Source organism: Centrocercus urophasianus, unplaced genomic scaffold, assembly GCF_019232065.1.
Source record: "Centrocercus urophasianus isolate 14NV4802_14NV808 unplaced genomic scaffold, USGS_Curo_1.0 seq_24, whole genome shotgun sequence".
NCBI classification, from domain to species: Eukaryota; Metazoa; Chordata; class Aves; order Galliformes; family Phasianidae; genus Centrocercus; species Centrocercus urophasianus.
Genome location: NW_024884800.1, coordinates 484,322 through 501,782, shown reverse-complemented (window position 1 = coordinate 501,782; position 17,461 = coordinate 484,322). Strand labels below are relative to the sequence as shown.

Genomic DNA, 17,461 nt, shown 5'->3' with positions numbered 1-17,461 from the left:
AGCCCTCGGCCCTCCCCGCCCCCCGCAGCCTCCCGTTCCTGCGGCGTTTCCTGCCCCGCTCCGCTCCTGCCGGGAGTGGGCACCGACCCGGGGCTGGAGGCATCCCGGGAGCCAGGAGCATCCCGCTGCCTCCCTGCCTCCTCCCCAGGGAACGGGCGGCGCTCGCTGGGGCACCGAGAACATCGCATCGGGGTTCAGATCCTCGTCGTTAGGAGGAGAAGGAGTTAACCCGACAGGACCGGCCTGCAAACACCTCTCGCCTTTCCTTTTCCATCTGACCTGTTACGCTTTGAAAAGAACCGCACCAAGGCTACGGAGCAGCCGCACGGGTTCCGTGTGCGAAGTGCGGTGCCCCCCCCCCCCCCCCCCCCCCCCCGACAGCACGGCTCCCTCCAGCAGTGCTAACGGACTCCTTCAGACGTTGCAACCATTACCTTCCTTTGCGTTCGTAATGCAGCTCACACGTAAAAGCTCCTTCCAAAGAAAAAGCCCCGTGCAGCCAAATCTTCCTTCCAGCTTCCTATGCTCTCATTTTAATTTCAGGGAAGTAACCACGCTCGAAATTCCCTCTCGATCCCTTTGGTCTCAGAGGACACAGAAAGAAACGGCCCTCCTTGCCTGCAGCTTCCTTCCAGCCCGTCCCAATGGCCGCTCGCTGCCACAGGAATTGCTCCTCAGCACGCCAGGCACAGCCGTGCAGCCAGCAGCCCCCCAGCACGGAGCCAACCCTCTCTATAGCAGCAACTTTTCCCTCGGTCCTTTGGTGAAAAGCAGCCGAACCCTGATAGGATCCTGCTGCTGAGTGGGGGAATCTGCATTCTGTTAGCTACAGGAAACAGAAAACTTCCAGACCCTGAAAGGAGAGCCCCAGAAGGGCCGGGGGAGGCAATGGGGGATGGGGGGCAGCTTCCTGCAGCAGCCGCTGGATTTCAGTTACAGAACATTTTATGGGCAGGAGGGGAGCAGGGACCAGGAACGGCTCAGCTTCACGGTGCCTCTCTGACAAATACTTTCCTCGCGATCATATATTGGAAAAAGGCAGCTGTGGCCAAATTGCTTTTGATTTTCTTCTAAAGTCCTTTTTTTCTCATGTTATGTTTCCGTGTTGTTCCTCAGCAGCAGCTCCCTGCACTCAGCTCAGCCCCCGCCTGCAGCCTGGGATGGCAGCGGTTCGGTCAGCAGCGTTCACATTTCTGCTCTAAGAGCAAAACGGCGACAGGAGAGCAAACAGAAAAGGCTGTGCTGTGCTGCAGGGTGGGATAATGCCACAGCCCTTCACCTGCCTGTATCACTGCCAGACGGGAGCTGCTAAGGAACCAAACTCTCGTGGGGGCCGCTGGTGTTGGAGGAACTCAGGGCAGCGGGCAGCACTGAAACGGGCTGCCACAACAGTGCAGATGGCATCCAGTGAGCATCCCAGTGCCAGGGGACAAGAGGGACACGAGCAGACCTTGGCTGCGTCCAGAAGCCCCATCACAAAGCCTGACCTGCCTCCAGAGAGAAATTAAAGCAGTATGGAGAAATACACATCAGAGAGCTCAGCCGTGCAAAAATAACCTCCAGGTTCACAAGGAGGCCGGAGAGGAAGTGCTGGAGATTGTCTTGAGGCAGAGCTCTGCGTTGAACATCTGATGGAAGCAGCACAAACTGCAGTTTGACTCACCCTGCCCTGGCAGGGGGGCTCTCAGGGCGCACACTGCCACTTAGGAAGCGCCCCTCCTCTTCTCAGAGGCACTGGGATGGGTCACAGAGGATCTCATCCTGCACACAGCAGAGACCTGGTGAGGGGTGGGTGGGAGTGGAGGCTGCAGGAGAAGAGCAGAGGAGCAGAGGAGCAGCACGGCCCCAAGTCTGACCCACAGGCAGGGGAGAGAAGAAGAAACGAAGCCTCTCTTCCATCACATGGCACCCAAAAACAACAGTAATCACATTCGGTTCACTTTTCTACTTCCCACCACTTCAATCACTGCTGCACTGCCATTTTCCTCCAGGCAGTGACTTCCCAGTGCCTCACGAGCTCCCAAAACAGGCTGGGCAGGCGATGCTGCCCCGTGTTCTGCATGTGGGGGTGAGCAGCCGTGGCTCCGCGCTCAGAGCACTGATCTGCCCAAACTGCTCAGAGCTGGTTCGTGTACAGCAAGGTCGGGGGGAGGAAGAATAGCTCAGCTGTGACAACACATCAACAAGAGCTAAAATTAGCAGGTTATTCCTGGAGATCCAGATGCTGTGCAAATTCATCCTTACTATTTCACACAGGGGCAAAAGTTCAGCAGAATCCCTCCTTTCTTTTCCTATGATTTCAAGATGCCCATTAGAAGAAGCTCACTTCTCTGTGAAATATCTCAGCATCACCACTGCCTGATACAGTTTTTACGACATTTGAGGATGCTGCCCGCTCACTCCTCACCTCCCAGCAACCAGATTGAGGTCACCGCTTGCTGACATTGGCAGAGCGTGCTCCAAAACCCGCTTTTGGAGAGGTCCGCTGCTGCTATGAATAAGATTTTACACGGAGGATGGAATTCTGGCGTGCACGGGTTGTGTGCAAGCCTTTCCTTTCTGCTTCGTGCAGAACAATACGTGGGAAGCGTAGCTAATGTCGGAAAGGAAGCAGGGAGCGAAGGAGCCAACGAGGAGCCGGGCTGCGGGGTCGGTCCGCAGGGCGGATGCCGGCGCGGCTCCCATCGCGTACACGGTGGATAAGCGCCGATCGGCCCCGGCTCTCCTCGCAAAGCGCTGCCAGAACACGGAGGGGCTCCTCCGGGCACCCGGCGCAAAGAGACCGAAAGCCGTCGGTGGAGGCAGTGGGGTCCGTGAGAGCGCGCCGGCCGCTCCCTTCAGAGACCCCCGTCTGCAGGGCGCTCCTGGTAGGAGGGCAGCACGCGCTGCAGCCGCCCGCCCCACAGCCGAGCCCGGCAGCGCCAGGAAACGGAGCACGGCGCAGCTCCGACCGCACCGCGCCGCGTCGGATGGGCACCGCGCTCCGCCGCTGAGCCGCCCGGCCCGGTGCTGCCCCGCGCTGGCGGCCTCCGTCGCTCTGAAAACCAACGCTGCGAGGAAACGCAGCGCCGGCGGGAGCCGGCAGCACAGCCGGGTTCCTTTTCTCCTCGCGGCCCTGCCCAAACCACAGAGAGAAAGTCGGTGCCCAGAAGAACGTTATCTCAGCTTACCTGCATCTTTTTTGTCTTCCAGCCGTGCGAAGCACTGCGAAAAGAAAGAAGAAAGGATGCTCATCATTCTGTTACCTTCTTCATTTTCACATTCGTGGATTCCTACGATTTGTGTTCTTCATGCAGCTGCATTCAGCCCCACATGCAGTGGTCCCAGGGTCACGGGCAGCAGCACAGGGTGGGCCCCCAGGAGGTGATGTGGGGCTCCGTGTCTGACTCGTGCAGCAGAGGGCAACAAACGCACTGCACTGCAGCCATGAGCAGGAGGTGAGCGTGGGGCTCCTTGCGAGCACAGCACAGCCTTGGCCACGGCCACGCAAAGGCAGCAGCAGCCCTGGCACGGGTCTGCAATGAGCTGGGGTCATGGGCTCAGCCTCTTTCACACACATTGTAGGGTTTGGGTGAAAATCATCACCACAGTGAGCACAGAACAAGCGCTTCTCTGAGACAAATCCCAGAAGAATGCCTCAGCCACGTGCAGCAATCTGCTGTTCTAAGGGCTTCCTCCAGGAGCAGAACTGTGGGAAGGGGCTCTGGTCCCAAGCACTGCCATCCCTTGGGATGCTCTACTGGAGGCACGAGGAACAGCTGGAGCAGAGGGAGAGATCCCAGGACATTCAGACCTGCCTGGGGTGGATGACTGCAGGGTTTGAGTGGTGTGGGGTCATCAGAATGTCTCTCCTTTGCCCACACACTTTGCCCGTGGAGGCAGTGAGAGTAACAGAGCAGCATCACAGCTGGAAGGAAAGGAGGGGAGGGGGCAAAAGTCCTGTCCTCAGGAGACTCCATCACGCCCTCCCATTCCCTCCATGCTGCCCTCAGCACCTTCTGCTCCCAGCAAACCTTCCACATGGCCACAGCTCCACCTCACTTAACCCCAAGGCTTTAATCCCACTGACAGCCCTGCGCCTTTCTGCCTCTTCCAGAAATCCTTCTGCTCTCAATAGCGGGTAGCTGAGATCACAGGGAGGGAAAAAGGAAAGAATAAAAAGAGAAGGCTGAAGCAGAGCCCTCGGCCTGCAAGAGGCCATCAGCGATGTTCTTACCGCAATGGGAACAAGGAGAGGCCACATCCTCCATCACATCCTCCCAGCTCTGCTGAGCCCAGCACTGCAGGGCAGCACCGCTCTGCTTAACCCTATTTTGGCAGCTTTCCTCTCTCCCCATGGCCAGGAGACAGAAGGGAACCCCATCCCCATCCCCCAGAGCTCATCCACATGGGGCAGAGCGCAACTGTCCAAGTGTGGCCACCTCGCACCAGACAGCTCCAGAGCTTCGTCTGCCCATGTGCCCCTGCATGGAGATGCCCATGGTGGGGGTGAAGCAAGGACATGGGGGGGTGAGCAGCAGGGGCTGGGCAGTGAGGACAGGCCCTGCGCAGGGCCCTGCAGTGGGAGTGCAGCTCTGCTGCTCTCAGGTCCCAGGACAGAGCCCTCGGTGCTGAGCTCACAGGGATGCAGGGGGTTAAAGGCACTGCTGAGCTCTCTGGAGACAGCAGGGACAAGATAGCTAGTAATGCTATTAATGAATTTCACAAATGTCATTTTTAGACTCAACAGACTCAACTATTTTGAGCTTTGCATTGGGAGCCCCAGGGAAGAGCACATTCCACAGGCGCTCAGCATGCAGACCCACGCCTGACAGCCCTGTGTGCAGCACTGTCTGCAGAGCAACTGCAGCACTTCCTGCAGGCTGACGCTCCCCAAACCCACCCCACCAGCACCTCCAAACCTGCCTGGCAATGCAGTGACCCCAACACAACAAACGGGCTTTGAGAGGCGTACACCAAACCCAAGTGAAAAATACCAGCTGCCAAGAGAACAACTGCTGCAGGAAATTAAAAACCCCATGGCCTGCGGTCTGCACTGCTCCCCCATCTCTGCAGCCACTTCCACCGGGTGGTACGGCTGGGGCTGAACCAGAGTTGGTGCTCAGTTTGGCTGTGGGCTCCAGGTGTCATTGCTGCAGCACAGCCATTCACAGCACGGGGCCAGGGAAGGCGTCTGGCTGCGGGTGCTCAGGTAGTGAGAAGGGAGAGATTTGGGCTGTTATCAGAAATAACCGGGAAGCAGCTGCCTTCCGAAGGCATGGCGATGCCTGCCCGGGACAGCAGAGGCACCACTTGTTGCTGCCAGTGATTTGCAAAGGACATGAAGGGAAAGCAGCACCTCTCCCAGGCCCTCTGCTGCCACGTCCTGCCCGGAGCAGAGCCGTGACGGGTGGCAGCCATCCCAGCCCCAGCAGAACGCAAATACACGCGTTCATGCACACACTCATGCACTCGCACACAGCGCCCATCAGCTCAGCACCTTCCCCGCAGGCACGGGCACGACGTCCCCCGCAGCACACACCGAGCACCGTGTGACCCCAGCCCTGTGGGAAGGAATCCAGCGGGGCGTGGGGACGCGCTTTAAACACGCGGCTCCTTACCTTGGCTCTCCTGAAGCACGCCCAGAGGAAATCCAGCAGCGGCATGGTGGGCAGCGGGCGCAGCGCGGGCGCTACATGTTGGGGCTGCACCCGGGCAGGGGCTGCGCCCGGCTCAGCGCACCCATGGGCGCCGCAGGCAGCGCTGGGCAGCGGCGGCGGAGGCAGGGCCGGCAGTGAGCCCTGCCCGCGGGGCGGGACGCGGATTCAAAGGCTGCACCGTTACGCAGTTGGTCGGGAACGGGCTTGGATTGCAGTTGGAATTCCCTAAAGATTGCGCGTTTTAAAAGGCGGCAGGCTTTCCTTCCTGCCTCCTCAGCGCTGCGTCCCCATTCCCAGGCAGCTGGAAAGAGCGAAGGAAAAGAGAGACCCGCAGGGCAAAGGGAACAGGAGCTCAGTGTCAAAGGCGCACGGAGGGCGCTGGAAACCCAAGCCCAGATAGTTTGCATTTCCCTCCGGCCCCGCTCCAGCTCAGCAGCGGTCGCAGAGCCCGGCGCTCGCAGGCACGGCTCAGAGCTGCGGCCCCAGGTGCCCCCCCGGACCCACACAGCCCCGCGCAGTGACCCCCATAGAGAGACAGAGTCACCAATCCCGGCATTTACCGCGCCTCTATTCACAGCTCCTTATCTTCCCCCGCAAACATTTCTGCACACACAGCGTTTGTTTGCAAGAAAGCCCATAATACAAGGAAGCGTCACAAACCTCCGTGCAGGGGGTGGGTGTCGGATATGCAGCCCTCAGGCTGGAATTAGGCTGCTTCTGTGCACTTCAGAAACGAAACACCAAATAGCGATTTCTGAGAGCATTTCAGAATAAGCAGTGGCGGCAGGACCGGGACACGCAGCCACTCTCCGTGCGTCGGGAGCTCCGCACGGCCCCGGGCCCCGGCAGCCCCACGTGCCGGTGGGGGTCCGCCCCCCCAGCGCCGTTTATAGCAGACCCAGCAGGTGCTGCGGGCGGCTGAGCTCCCGCCGTGTGTCAGCCGGGGCCGGGGGGGGCGCCCGTGGGGGCACACGGCTGGGTGCTGTGACCCCAAGCCGCCCCGGCCTCAGCGCAGACAGCCGCTCGCTTCTTCCTCGACCCGTGCTGAACACAAAGCCGGTGGGTGGAGGGAGGGCTCCAGGTGGGTGCTCTGGGCTCCACTGTTTGCTTTCTGCTTGTTTGTCATTTTGTCAATCAGACCCTCCAATAAATAAATAAATAAATAAATAAAAAGGGAAAAGTGAAGTGTTCCGTGACAGCCACACAGCGGGGTGACCCACAGAAGCGCTCCATCGGGGCTGCACGCAGCCAGCCTCACCTCTGCTGCTGGGAAGTCCTTTCCCCACTTCCTCCACACAAAAAAAGCAGCACAAGCAGAATGCTGCCTGCCTCCTTCCCGGGGCCTGGCAGACAAACCGCAGGGGCTGCTGCATACTTGTGCAGCTCCTTTCGATCCAGTCATCCCCAAAACATGCAAGCAATGTTCAGTCTGGGTCCCTTCTGCATCGCAGCGAGGCGTCATCCTTGGTCAGCGTGGGCCGAAAGCACCAGATCCACTGCGCAGTGCCTGAGAGTGGCACCAATGATTTCCAAAGCAGAGCAGTGCTGGCACATGGGCTGCAGCAGCACTTCCACCTCTTCCCAACATTTCTCACGTGCCTGTTCCATAGGCAACCTCTTATATTGGGAAAAGCAAATGCAATTTCTATTATTACCCTACGGGCCTCTATCACTTTATGCCATACAGAAGCAGGCTTATGCCAGGGGCTGTTCACATCCCATCAGTGAGCAGTTATTGCCACTGCTTTGCTCGGGAGCCCTCTGGCAATGCTGTGGGCCGGCAGCTCCCAGCAGAGCTTAATGGCAGCAGGAGCTCCAGTTGCTGCTCATGGGGCATCAGGAGGTGGGAGTGGGACGCGAGCAGCTGGGAAGTCATTGCCACGCAGTGATTTTCCACTTTAAGCTACGTGCAGGCAGACTTCAGGAGGAGAGCAGCCGCTCACAGAGCAGGCATTTGCCCTGTTGGCATAGTGGGAAGAGTAGCTCTTTTATTTTAATGATGCTGAATTGATAGGCAAGTGCCAGAGGGCTGCAGAGGCCGTGCCAGAAGGGGACGTGGTGCTGCCCACAGCATCTCCTGCTGCACAGCAGTGCTTGCACCCTCTGGCAGCAGCTTCAGCCCCGTGCTGAGCCCTGCTGCTCCTGGGGCAAAGTGCTGGGGATGGGACGGCCCCGAACCAAGAGCTCAACTGTGCAATGATAAGCAATCCAGAACAGCATGGGAGCCATTATGTATGTGAGCACATCCAGCCCAGCTTATAAATGACATCCAACACAGCAGCCCTGCCACAGACACGCACAAATAAAAGCACCACTGGGTGACGGTGAGTGTGATGAAGGCGAGTTATTTTCAACAGGGCGGCTGCTGCTCCTGCTTTAAGGAACACTGGGCGAGTTATTAATACAGCACAGGGGCACGTGCTGTGACCAGAATGAAAGGGAATGCCCTTCCCTGCAGCTCAGGTTCCATAGCTGGCTGTCCCCAGCCTGCAGCACCGCCACAGCCAGCAGGGCAAAGCACCAGCCCTGCGCCAGGCTGAGCACAGAGCACCACCCTGCTGCTCTCAGGATCCCCAGAGCTGCGTGGGGTCTGTGCGTTTCCAGCAAAGGAGACACCTGTGAGTGCTGAACACCTTGGCTGATGCTTACAACACTCGGTTCAGTATATACACCACAGCCAAATAAACATTCAGAGGACCGATTGACACAGAGTTGCAAAGCTCCTACATCTGCTGAACTGGAGATGACACTGCTGGAAGACCCCCCAGTGGTGTTGGTGTGTCAGTGCGTAATCCGGCCCATTCTCCAGCCTCATTTCATCAGAAACAGAGCAGCAATTGGCCAGGAACCATCCAGACTGCAGCAGGTCCCGGCAGGAGAAGGGCCCACAATGCACACAGGCAGCATCTGTACGTGGAAAAAGCAGCATCAGCAGAACACTGACCAGCAGGTTCCACTTCCTCACAGGAATCACAGAATGGCTTCAGTTGGAAGGGACTTCAAGGATCACAAGCTCCAACCCCCCCGCTGCAGGCAGGAATGTCACTGTGCTGCTGTGACATTAACCTTCCTGAAGCAGAGCAGCGCCCACCCAGCCTGAGGTGCTGCTGGGGTGGTGATGAGCAGCAGCATGCTGAGAGCACGTACAGCAAACACACAGCAGCAGCCACAGCCCTCACTGCTCACAGCCAGGCTGCACCACCTGCGCTCTGTGCTCTGCCTACAGCCTCCAGCACCAAAAGCAACCCAGCAGCTAACTGGGAACGCAGCAGGAACAGGGACACGTTTGTCTTTGGGGCCCTCCTGGCTCCACGCCACACAGTAAGCGAGCTTTGCCTCACCCACGTGTAGCACATGGCCACGGTGGCAGCTGCTTGCTGAGTGGAGCCATGCTGTACTTCTGGCCCAGTTTGGGTTCATGCAGACAGCTGAGAAACGCCTGCCAGGTGCAGCATTCCTCCCAGCACTGCGAGATGGCCTTCCACATTCAGCCCTTCCACATTCAGCCCTTCCACATTCAGCCCTTCCACATTCAGCCCCATGCAATGGGTTCACAACACAGCGACTGTGGGCCCTGGAGGCTCCCACGACGTGAGGACCATGGTACCCATGGCTGTGCCCATGCACAGCACGGCTGTACCCCACAGCGTGCCAAGGGCTGGGTGCTGCGCTGGTGGAATGCTACTGTGCTCCTCCCCAGGCCCTTTTTGAGCCACTGATGGCACGGACAGGGCAGGCACTGATCACAATGGGGCAGCGAGCAGCCAGGTGTGCCCAGCAGCACAGAGGGGCGTTCGCAGGGCTGAGAGCAGCCAAGCACTGCCACAATTTTTGGGGACACCACAAAAACCCAATGGAAGCTTCAGACAAACACTCACGCACAAAACATCGTTATGAACAGCACATTCCTTCCCTCCCTCAGCCCGCATGGCTGCAGGAATGCGCTGCCCTCAGACCCACGCTGCCACCAAGCTGGGCTGGGGCACTGCCCTCTGCTGCAGCATGGAGGCCCGGGGGAGAATAGGGGAGGAAGAGAATGTGCAAAGAGCTGCACCTCTTTCCCACCCGATTGCAGCCTCAGAGCCCTGCCAAGGCAGGTGCCCCAACCCACAGGGCGCAGCACAGCCTTGTCCAGAGCAGCCGCTGCTACGGGGATGCTGGAGTGCTGATGAAGTGGCAGCAGCCACAGCCCGGCTGCATTCGTTTCCCTGAACGAGGGCTGTTACAAGGAGAGGGAGATTATAAATAAGTGCATGGCATAAATTCTGAGACAGCAATCCAACGTGCCAGAATAAGACGCAGAAAGAACCGAGAGCACCGCGCACGGGAAACCATCGGTTCCCTTCGAACTCCCTCTCCCGGCAGAGCCCACGCGCTCAGTGCGGACCCCTCCTGGCACAGCGCGACAGCAGCAGCAGCTCCGCTCCTCGTGCAGGGAGGGAAGGGCAGCACAGCAGCAGGGAAAGGACCCCGCACCTCCGGGCCGCAAAGGAAACGCGATGCGCTGCCACCAGCTGCGAGCGACTCTGCAGCCAAAACACCGGGAGCACGAGGAGCACAGCTCACACCGCCCCACGCGGACCATGGAGCCGCAGACACAGCCGTGCCCAAGCGCGGGGCTGCACCGAGGATGGCACAGAACCTCCCCCCTGCAGCCCAAGGACTGCCGCACCGGTCCCCATTTCGGGCTGCGGGGACATCACTTGTCTGTATCCGAAACGCTTCGCTTGAGCTGCGGCGGCTCTCCACGCTTTGCCCTGGGAACCACCTGCTGGCACGGGGCGAGCTGCTTCCACACAAGCACTGGCTGAAGAGCACAGAGAACAAAGAGTTTCGTGCAGTCACACAGGACAGGTACCCCCAGTCAGTTACCAGTCCTGCTCGCTGCACTGGAGCTCAGTGCTTGCTCTTTGCCCTCCCAAGCAGCTGTGCTCACAAGGGCCAAGGTCCTCAGAGGATTGTCTTCCTTAAGATGAAGGGCCAGCCCCCCTCAGCGGAGCTTCTCCAGAAGTGATTACAACATTGTAGCAGGCAAATTATTTATGAGCCCCTCGCTCGCAGAAAGCTGAGAAGCAAAGTCAGCTCAGTGTGACGGAGCTGCAGCAGCCAGGGCTCCTGGCTGAGAGCACCCCCCTTCTGCTGAAATAATGACTGAAAAACACCAAACTTGAGCTATCATTTATTCAGCTGAAGACACGAAGCTCAGGAAGATCTAGCTCCCTGCCCCCTGCCAGCTGCAGCTCTACAGCAACTCTTCAGCACTGCTCGCCCTGCTTTCACAGCCCCAGGTGATGGTTTCCACACTGAAGGACTACGAGTTAGAGAGCAAACCTCCACCCCATCACCAGACTCTCTGCTCGTTCTTTCAGGTTTACAACACTTCTGAAGTCTGCAGTGATCAGCTGAAAAGTAAATCTAGTTAATATGAAAATAACTCCCTTGGCTAAGCCAAGAGCCCCATGCTACAGAACAAGCCACCGCCAGACTTCTACCTAAGTCAAAAACAAATAAGGAAGAAGCTGGGATTTTGTTTAATTCCTCTCTAAATAATTTCCCTTCTTTTCAAAAAGAGCCCTGCTTTTCTTTCTGACATAACACCACATTAATTCACAAGGCTGGACACCAAATACCACAGAGACAGAATTCCAAGGATTTCTCAAAAGCACAGGTAAATTCCTGTGCTGAAATGGGAGTCTTTCCTCAAAGAATCCAACTTGAGCAGCTTCAGTGCCTTTCTCCTTCCTTGAATACTCCTTTTCAAATTTGGAAAGCTCAATCATTTCAGTGAAAGGAAAGCAGCACCCTTTAAAGAAAAAAAATCACATCCCTTAACAGCAATAATTTAATGGCTGTTTAAAAGAATGCCCATCCTCATTTGACACCCAAGCATACGAAACATCACAGCTCCTCCTGCAGCACAGCTGCTCTCAGCCCCAGGCGCCCGCTGCCGCCTGCTCTGCAACAGCCCAGAGCTCCCACAGGCACCTGATTTCTTCCTTTCCTCTTCTCCACCCTCTCAAAGTGCAACATCACGCTGCTCAGCACGTTCAGCAATCCCACCCCAATTACCAAGTATTTGCAGTGTTTGTAGCAGAAAAGGGCAGTCTTCTCCATAAATACAAATTAGGTGTATTTACACTTTAACAGGACCCGCTTACATCAGCTTTGGGTCCACCTGCATTGGTACAGAAGAAAATCCAAAGCCCATTTTCAGACAAAGAAAAAAAAGACATTTTCACAGCAGCTCTTCCACCCCCAGAGCTGCCCCTCGGCCTGCTTACTGAGAACAGCAGGCAACACCAAGAACTTCTGTACAATCTTCAGCAACAAAGTGCCAGCCCTCAGCCAAGCCCTAAGCTGAACTGTAAATGACAGGCATTTGCACAGGGCTCTCCAGGCAGGAGACGTCCTACTGGAGAAGAAAACTCCCCCCCTCCTTTTATAAAAAGTGTTGAGAAAGAAAATATAGAAAAGTTTCTCACATTTCATTCTAGGTACAAAGGAACAATACGCAGATCTGCTTGCATTTATGTGGAAACACCAACCATGTAAACAAATGAATGTCACATACAAGCAACCTGGATCAGAATTTGTGTCCTGCTTCATAACAGCCACCACCTTCTCTGGATTTATTTTCCTTCCTCCAGCCAACCCACTCTAAAACTTTCAGACCCACACCTGGTTTGCTGTCTTACCATCAAAACACTTCAACTCTCAACGTCTCAATCATCTTTCAGAGATACATTCTGTACTCCCAGACGCTTCTACTTCCACCTCTAATGGATACAGAGTATCAGGCAGGGCCCTGCTGCAAAGCAGCCTTCACTGTTTTCCCGGGACTTCTTAATCTCGAGGAACACAATAAGATTGGTAATTATCTACTTAAGCCCCCCCTCACTGGATGTGTGGATTAGTCAGCATTGCCACAGAGTTGGAAACATTTGGCTAAAACACACTTCTTGGTGCTGAAGAGGGCAGATAATAAATACAGAGAACGTTAACAGGAGCAAAGGCAGTCAGTCCCCTTCTGCCCAGCTCCAGCTAACAGCAAACTGGACCCGACTTCTTTTTTGCTGAGATCTGATTTCAAAGTGAAAGCTTGCAGTCTTGTGATGCATTTTATATACATTTCACCACTCTGTAAGTGAACAAAAAAGGACAGTAGTCAAACAAATTCCTCCTTACCCACCCAACACATAACAGTAATGTAAGGCATGTTGCCCTGAGCAAGAATCCAAGCGTGAGCAAGAACCCTGCCAGGCAGTGCGATCCTGTAACTTCACCATCAGGCTCCTGAAGTCCCAAGACCTCTCCCTCCGTTCCTCAGGCAGAATATTCCCTGTCACAGTGTGCATTTCTTATTCAACACAACTAAAGAGCAGGGCTAATTAAACAAAAAAAACTCAGTAGCCGGACTTCCATCTCTCTCAAGGACACGCGACCAGTCTTGCAGTTCTTGGCTTTATCCCACAAGCAGCCTCGTTAGACCACCTCCATAGACAAATTAACAAGAGACAAAGCCGACATCAACTGCAGCGTCCGTGCAAGACTTCAGGCTGTGTCACACAGTCTCCTCTGACCGGACGTCACTGGGGTGTGAAGGTGAGAATCATCCAGCTGATGACGAAGTAGAAGAGGAAGATGGGGTACACGGCCAGCGCCTTGCGGTGCGGAGGCTGGCTGTCAGCCAGGAAGGCTGTGGATGCTGGGGCAGAGGGAAAGAAAAGCACCTGAAACAGCACAGAACTGAAACATCAACACTGCAGCTGTTAAGCTTGGAGAGCTTGATGAGGATGAAGTGGAAGGACAGAAAACAAAGCAAAGCGTAGCTCAGTAACAATGGCCTCCGACTGCAAATCAAAGCTCTACCACGTAGAAGAACAGGTGCTGATTAGCATTCTGCATGAGATTCAGCCTAACAGATTAACAACAAGGGAAATAATTCAAGCACCTGTATGAGATGAATGTTCTTTAACAGCTCTTTATAACAGAACTGATGGAATGAAACACGCAGCACTTCACACAAAGTTCAGTATTAGTTACTGTCCTCCCTCCAATGGCAGTTCGTATACGACCATGAAAATCAACAGGAGTGCAGTCAAAGGCTGAATCTCTGCCAACAGAAGGACTGGAAGAACTATTTCTGCAGTACTGCAGCAGCCTAGCAAACACCTGAAACTACAGAAAACCTTTGGCTTCATTCAGCAGAACGCAAACAGAGCCACTCCTTTAAGATCACACCACTCAGCACACAGCAGTGCTGGCACTCACAGGAACTTACCTAACGTGGACCAGGCAAACATAGCAATCACTACAATCAGGCGTACGATGAAGCTGACAGTGCCAGAGCCTGCCAGCAGCACCAGCCTGCACACCAGCATCGCCACCGTCAGGGGCAGGACGCAGTAACCCAGAACACACAGGCTCTGAAAAAAAGATCTACAAAGGAGGGAGGGAAACAGTTAGACCACAGCACCCCTTCAGACTTCATACCTGAAGCACTGCAACTGTTGCTACAAGACAGCACTCACATAGTTCCTCCCAGGAGCTTTGAGTTTAGTGTGATGACAACGGCACCAAACCAGATGATGACGAAGACCTCAGCAAACTGGGGCCCTCCGTCCTCCTTGCTGTCTGCTGATCCCCCCTGCAGCATCCTGTTGTAGACAACAGATACAAGGAGTCAACTGCAATTGATGACTGAGCTTTTGCAAACCTAGAACAGATGACAACAGGAAACTGGAGATGCTGATTCCTAGTAAGACTGTAGACTGTAATTATTTTTATTTTTGATATCCTCAATTTTGCACAGGAAAATAAAATGATTGCTGCCCAATTGAAGGCACTTCAGCCATTCATGTACTTGTTTTCAGGACCGTGTAAGCACACCAGAGAAAATCACAGATAAAAGCCAAGAAAACGAACATGAGAAGTTTGGCAGCCTCTCAAAACAGGCAGAGCACTGCTTGAGAAAAGAGTTATGCCTTAAGGAAAGCTCTCAGCAAGAACAGGATGCAAGCAATGCAACACAGCACCTGGAAAAGTCAGCACGTACAGACCTGAAGGTTCAATTCACATGGTACATTTCTGATAAAGGGTTTTACTAAATGCCCTCTGGATGCTGAGCTCTGCGGGTCTTTACCCAGGTGGCAGATGTCAAAGGATCTACCTTACCCCAGACACGTGCAATTTAATGGAGCACCAAAACACTCCTGAGAGCCACAGTCACCTCCCAGTGACAAGTTATTACAACAGCCCTCATTTCCATCAGTTCTCTCCACAGGACACACAGTACACACACAACTGCTCTTAAACACAAGCTGTGACCTGCAGATTAGGGTCAAAGCAGTCAGCCAGATGCATTAAAATCAAGAACAATGCGAATCAGCATCTTCTCAGCAAGATCCTTCCATGACAGGGAGCTCCTAAGGGGCTACAAATGTCAAAAAGGTGCAAGTCTAAATCGGTGGCGTTTGTAGAAGACTGGAGGAGCAAAGAGCATGATCTGACACATGGAAAAAGAAATCCCAAAGTTCTCACACTCCCAACACTCATACTGAAACATACTAAACAATCTTCATACTAGAACAAATACAAGTAAATCCACACACAGTAAGTACTTACAGAGCAAGTGAGACACAAAGCACCAAAGGCCCCCAAAGATCCCCTGGAGGTAAGGAAAAAAAAATAAATCACAAATACGATACAATGATATTTTTACGTGAGTAATTAAGCACCCTTTTCCAATTGCTATGGCATCATTTCCATTATACCTCCTCACAATTTCACTATTTACCATCTTCAGCCATATTCCATATGTCACTTCTGGAAAGCCTGCTTTCCACAAAAGCCAATTGTTCTACACTTCTCCCACATGTGCTACTTTACAACAGCATTGCTGACCCTCAGGTTTTTCACCTCTGCTATTCTGCACTCTATGAGAACAGAGAGAACACAGAGCACACACTTCTGAGTCCCCGTCCCACAGAACCCCCCTTCCCACACACACACAAAGCACACGTCTGACATCTCACACTTACAGTCCCTGAGGAGCGCGCTGCTCTTCCTTGGATACATGACATGGACAAATTTCTTCCCAACAGCCTTCAGATCTCTCAGCTGAAACAAAGAAGTAATTTTTATATGAAAGTTACAGACCTCAGCAGAAAGCAGAAAGACAAGACAAGAAGTAAGGCAGTATTCACAGTAACTCAGAACAGCACCCAACCAAAATATTCTGGCAGCAGACTTTGCACAAACAATGCTATGCTTTGTACGCTGCTTAAGAACACAACAGTCCTGCACACCTAGGAATACCCAATAAAGAAAAATAATTTGTTTGCTCCTTGTAACACTATAATGGGATGATAATAGCAGGGTGGCAAAGTCTTTGGCAACAGTAAGTGAGAATGAGCCCAAACGCAGCTGCAATGGATACAGAAGTGAAGGAAAAGAGCTGCTTACCTTTGGCAGGGCTCGGGTAGGCAGGAATCCCCAGTGAGACGCCCTCACCTCCACTGCCAACCCTTAAATGAGGGCTGGGAAGGGGTGGATCCTGGCTCCATCCCTTCTATCCCTCAGCTGTGCTGCATGCACCTGAGCTCCCCTGGGCTGGCCCTGCCTTCCTGCCAGGTGCTCCATCACGGCTTCAGGCTGTGACTGAGCATTTCTGCTACACTCCTCTAAGAGAAGAAAATTAACTAAAAGTCCTATTAATTGGGATAGTCTTCTCCCAAGTTCCATATGCTTTCACGTATACAGATTTTCAGATGGGAGAAACTTTGAGGCCATAATTCAACTATTTGTGACTCATACATATTTGCACACATTTTACATAAACAATTATATGGGAAAAACAACAACAACAACAACTATCCACAACCCCCCGGAACGCTTATTTATATGTACAAGCTGAGTAAAAGCATGCAAAGAAGGCAGGTTTTGCGTAGCAGTTGGCCAGAGAGCTCAGCAAAACCCATTTTATCACAGACAGGAGCAGGGAACACAAACTCACAATGGTGTCCCTGACGGGTTCATCCAGCGTGGAGAAATCTTCCTCTGGGGAATGGGACCCCACGGGAACCGTGATCTCCCCTTCCACCGGGATGTCCTCAGCTATGGACACGTCTGCCAGGCCTGCAAACTGAACGGATGGGGAAACCCTCAGAGTGAAGGAAACGCGGAGCAGCTCACAGCTGGTGCTTTATCAACGGCAGCGGGTGGGAGCCGCCGCTCGGAGCTGAGGGCAGCATCACAGCAACCCGAGGGCAGCACCCAGCGCCGCCTGAGCGAGCAGCTCACGGCCTGCCACGACGCTCCGGGGGAGCAGCTGCACGCAAACAAAGCATTTCTGTTCTCCTCAGCATCTCCATTCCCCGCCTTTTCTTCCCCGCGCAGCCGGCGGTGACTGACGGACGCCGATCCCCGTTCAGCCGCACAGCGCGGCTCCGAGCACAGCGCACAGGGCCGCGCTCCGGCCCGGCAAAGCCCACGGCGGCCAGCACCGCACGCAGCCCGGCCCGCAGCCGCTTCAGAGCGGGACAGAAGAAGCCCCGCCGTCCGTCCGCCGACCCGCCCGCTGTCAGCACAGCCCGCAGCTCCGCGCCGCGCTCACCAGAGGCTCAGCTGCCGCCGCCGCCCCGCCGCCTTCTGCCGTCGCCATCTTGGCCGCAGAGCCGACGTGGCGCCGCGATTACGTCATCACCGCGCGCGGCGCCTTAGCGTCGCGCGCCTCCGGAGCGTCCGTGGTAACGAGGCTGTGCGCGTCGCGCCTCCCGGCCGGCAGGGGGCGCCGGTGCCACGCGCGGAGGGTCGGGGCCGGG

The 17,461-nt window shown here is 55.0% G+C and overlaps 2 protein-coding genes across 3 annotated transcripts in view; both read right to left on the bottom strand.

Annotated features, from left to right (window-relative positions):
• The window catches only part of STARD8 (StAR related lipid transfer domain containing 8), a 41,450-nt gene extending 35,782 nt beyond the window's left edge, over nt 1-5,668 (bottom strand). For both annotated transcript variants that reach the window (XM_042825133.1, XM_042825134.1), the window contains exons 1-2: nt 5,601-5,668; nt 3,171-3,204 (exon numbers count right to left, since the gene is read on the bottom strand). In XM_042825133.1, coding sequence (XP_042681067.1) covers nt 3,171-3,204; nt 5,601-5,645 — 79 coding nt within the window. In that variant the 5' untranslated portion in view covers nt 5,646-5,668. The remainder of the gene's footprint in view (nt 1-3,170; nt 3,205-5,600) is intronic.
• A 5,795-nt stretch (nt 5,669-11,463) lies between these two features.
• On the bottom strand, nt 11,464-17,301 carry YIPF6 (Yip1 domain family member 6). The gene is made up of 8 exons (XM_042825362.1): nt 17,254-17,301; nt 16,941-17,084; nt 16,654-16,782; nt 15,680-15,758; nt 15,264-15,306; nt 14,171-14,296; nt 13,921-14,078; nt 11,464-13,344 (listed from the first exon to the last, which is right to left on the bottom strand). The coding sequence occupies exons 1-8, from the start codon at nt 17,299-17,301 to the stop codon at nt 13,226-13,228; spliced, it is 846 nt and encodes a 281-aa protein (XP_042681296.1). The 3' UTR covers nt 11,464-13,225.
• Nucleotides 17,302-17,461: the final 160 nt, after the last annotated feature.

What these genes read in the sequence shown, in the direction of transcription:
- YIPF6 (XM_042825362.1), bottom strand. Translation starts at nt 17,301, where the DNA reads ATGGCGACGGCAGAAGGCGGCGGGGCGGCGGCGGCAGCTGAGCCTCTG. An exon ending in CGGCGGCAGCTGAGCCTCTG is followed by an intron (nt 17,085 to 17,253) that starts GTGAGCGCGGCG and finishes CTGTGCTCGGAG; the next exon opens with CCGCGCTGTGCGGCTGAACG. An exon ending in AAGCTCCTGGGAGGAACTAT is followed by an intron (nt 14,079 to 14,170) that starts GTGAGTGCTGTC and finishes CCTCCTTTGTAG; the next exon opens with ATCTTTTTTTCAGAGCCTGT.